The sequence below is a fragment of the Crocodylus porosus genome, unplaced genomic scaffold (assembly GCF_001723895.1).
Source record: "Crocodylus porosus isolate Cpor-Errol unplaced genomic scaffold, CroPor_comp1, whole genome shotgun sequence".
Taxonomy (NCBI): domain Eukaryota; kingdom Metazoa; phylum Chordata; order Crocodylia; family Crocodylidae; genus Crocodylus; species Crocodylus porosus.
Window position 1 is genome coordinate 36,334,510 of NW_017728911.1, and position 3,187 is coordinate 36,337,696.

A 3,187-nucleotide genomic window follows, 5' to 3' on the forward strand; every position below is an offset into this window, starting at 1 on the left:
GTGCTCTCCTGCTCCCTTTGATCCTCGTTGGGATTACCTTCCTTTGGGCTTGGAGGATCATCTCCTTAAGGAGCGACCACTCTTCTTGGACACCTGGCTCCCCTCCCCTCCGGGACCTCAGCGCTTCTCCAACTATCCTATATAAGCCCCAGGGCTGGGACTGAAGGCAGTTAGGGCCTTGGCAGCTGCCAGGGGGAGTAGAGTTCATGTAGAAAAGCTCCACATACACTTGGGTGCCTGTGCTGCTCCTGGTGAGACTATAAAGTATCCAGGGTTATGGTTGCTGTTATGTTATAGCTCAGGGGATCATATTTATGTTGTTGCTTTTTAATTTGGTGGACTGGGATGAGGCTGTTGGGGAGAAGGCGACCTCACTGGGGCACACTACCGTGCAGAGCCCCAGCACCAGAGAGCGCAGCAATGGGGGGAGGAGACCCTAGCGCCAGAGGGCACAGTTACTGAGGCCGAACTAAGCTGAGGCCTCATCACGAGACAACATCTGCATACCATCTGCTAGGCATGGAGCATGATAAAGGGGTGGTTTTTGCGCCATGCATGTAGCCCATAAGGCTTGGGGTGTCCCATAAGGCACTTACTTAGAGAGGGACCCAGCAAGGGGTCTAAGAACCCACACAGTTTAGTGGGGTCCACCAGGACTGTGACTGCATAGCACCTTGAGGGCAGCCTCCCTATCTACCATCTATTATCTTTCTTACCCATTGAGACTTGGCAGGTGAGAATAGAAGGCACCCATAGGGTGAAGCTGGCATGGTTACAGGGCCCTAGGGGCATCACGGCTGTCCCTAGGAACCCCACCCTGTGACAGCCAAATAAAACTTTTTATGTTGTAGATTAAAGTACTTTTGCTGTGTCTGGTAACAGGATTTTAATTTACAAGTCAAAGGTTGATTCAGATAATGTAAACTTTTTTTAAACTGAACAACTTCAGTGTTTTGTAGCATTTAAATTAGTGCATTCCTAAATTAATACATTTCTAAATATGTTGGCTTTTAGTAGTTTGGAAGAAACAGTGTACATCTTTTATTTCCCTTCCTAGGAAGGCTGGGTTGGAGTCAAAACTGTCATAAAGAACAAGAAGCTTACAGCTATTGACTTCTATAATGGATACTTGCATCTGTGGTTCCGGCGGAATTCAGAACTGTTTCTTGAGGATTGCAGATTTCAAACGCTCAAGCTTAACACAACAAAGAAAGCTTCAGGAAGAAAGGAAATGGTGGTGAACACTATAACACACTAACAGCATGAAAATCATTGAGCAGGGCACCTGTAAATTAATAAATATTTTATTTTATTATTATAAGCAAAACTGAATAGCTGATCTTGGTAGCAGTGAAGATTTCCTCAAAACCTTTTTTTCCAAAGTACTACTTCCTTAAGAGAAGAAACGTAAGTCTGTAAATAGTGAAGACTATGAATTGATCTTTTTATTTACCTTTGGACAATAAATTCTTTTTATACATAATTTTTAAAGTTGAAGTTTGGGGTTTTTAGTGTGACTTCAAAGGGTAAATCAATGTTTTGTTAATTTCACCTTTCTGAGACACTTAGAGCAGATTTTTCCATTAAATCATACAGGAAACAGTGTTGAAATGCTTCACCAGTTGCAAGATCCTGTTTCTATGAAAGAAACAATTTTCCTAAAATCCCATTAGGTTCAAGTATTTATCTGTGCAAAGATGCAGGGTAGCCATGTGGTACCAGGCAGAGCTTTGTAGTATTTCTTTAGCGGGACATTTGCCAGCAAATTCTGTACATGACCATTCTCTTGAAATTGTCAGTATGCTCCTCCATTATCTAAAACTAGCAAATTATCCGTCAAGAATGACAGATGAATTTCAGATAACAAAAACAAACAGATTTTACTTTTTATATTTTTTAAATAAATTAAATATTTATAGAACTTAACCAAATAGGCTGAACATTTGAAGGTACCAATCCGTTCCTGCACTTGCTCTCATCCAGTGCGCACGGCTGCCACCTGCGCACCTCTTTGCTGGGCAAGAGCAAGGGCAGGCAAGCTCCGCGCCTTACAGCAGCCGCCCATGCCCCAGAGCTTCCTCCATGCTGCCCCCCGGCACCTCCTGCCCTATTTGGAGCTCACCCACTGCCTCACACTTCTGGCTCCCGCTTTTCCTCAGCTGGCCCCTCCCTCTGCCCTCCCTGCTGCGCTGAGCTGCCGGTGTCCTCCTGGGAGGAGCTCAGTTGAAACAGCCCTGGCTCCTGACTTTTTTTTCCCAATTCTGGAAGTTGGGATCATACTGATGTGGTCACTAAACAAATGCTAAAGTTTAGCAAAGACATTTATCTGAAGACACAAATATTCTGATCTTACAGTTTTCAAGCTATTTGTATTTAAAGAGCGTTATGCACAGACAGACACACCGACAGATGGACTAAGCCATTTAGATAGATGGATGGATAGATCAGCCTTCAGATATTCAGTATTTGCTATAGTACCTAGAGCAGTGTTTCTCAACCTTTTTAGATTTGAGGCACCCTTTGGAATGTGTCAGCTCTTAGTTTTCACTCTTTTTCTGTAGGCAAAAAAAAATAGAGCAATCTTTCTCTTGCAGAGAACTCAGAAAGGGCACAGCCATTGATTTATTTTTTAAGTCTCTGAGTTTATCTTGTGAATCATGTTTGTAAACCTAACTGTACTAACCAGTGCTGGGCCACCCTAGTTGAGAATCACTGACCTAGAGGCTAAGGCCAGAAGAAAGCATTAGATCATCTAGTCTTTCCCCTTATGGCCCTTAAACTCTAGCCTGTTAACCCTGTTTTGAGCCCAATAACTTGTATTTGGCTAGGAAATCACCAAAAAGATGCCTAGCCTTTTGAAGCCATGTAAAGATGGTGAAACCCACTCCCAAGTGCTATCATAGGTGAAGCTGTTTAATCTTTGGAAAAGGTCAAACTTTATGCCTTATTTCCAGTTTGAGTTCCAGCCACTAGTTCTTCTATAAACCTTATTCATTAAAGAGTCTATTAACACCCAGGATCTCTTTCTACCTCCAACTCCGTTCCCCTGGAGAAGTTTAAACCCTCTGAGTCTAACCAGGTCATCCCTTGATCATCTCTTTTTCAAGCTAAGGTCCCTTACATCTTTTCATTGTAAAGCATTTGTCCCAGCCTGTGGATCACTTTTCTGTTGCTCTTTTGTACCTTC

General features: G+C 43.0%; 1 protein-coding gene across 1 annotated transcript in view; it reads left to right on the forward strand.

The window, feature by feature from the left end:
• MTFMT (mitochondrial methionyl-tRNA formyltransferase) overlaps window positions 1-1,487 on the forward strand; it is a 9,658-nt gene extending 8,171 nt beyond the window's left edge. The window contains exon 9 of the mRNA XM_019533813.1: window positions 1,058-1,487. Coding sequence (XP_019389358.1) covers window positions 1,058-1,258 — 201 coding nt within the window. The 3' untranslated portion in view covers window positions 1,259-1,487. The remainder of the gene's footprint in view (window positions 1-1,057) is intronic.
• The last annotated feature ends 1,700 nt before the right edge of the window (window positions 1,488-3,187 follow it).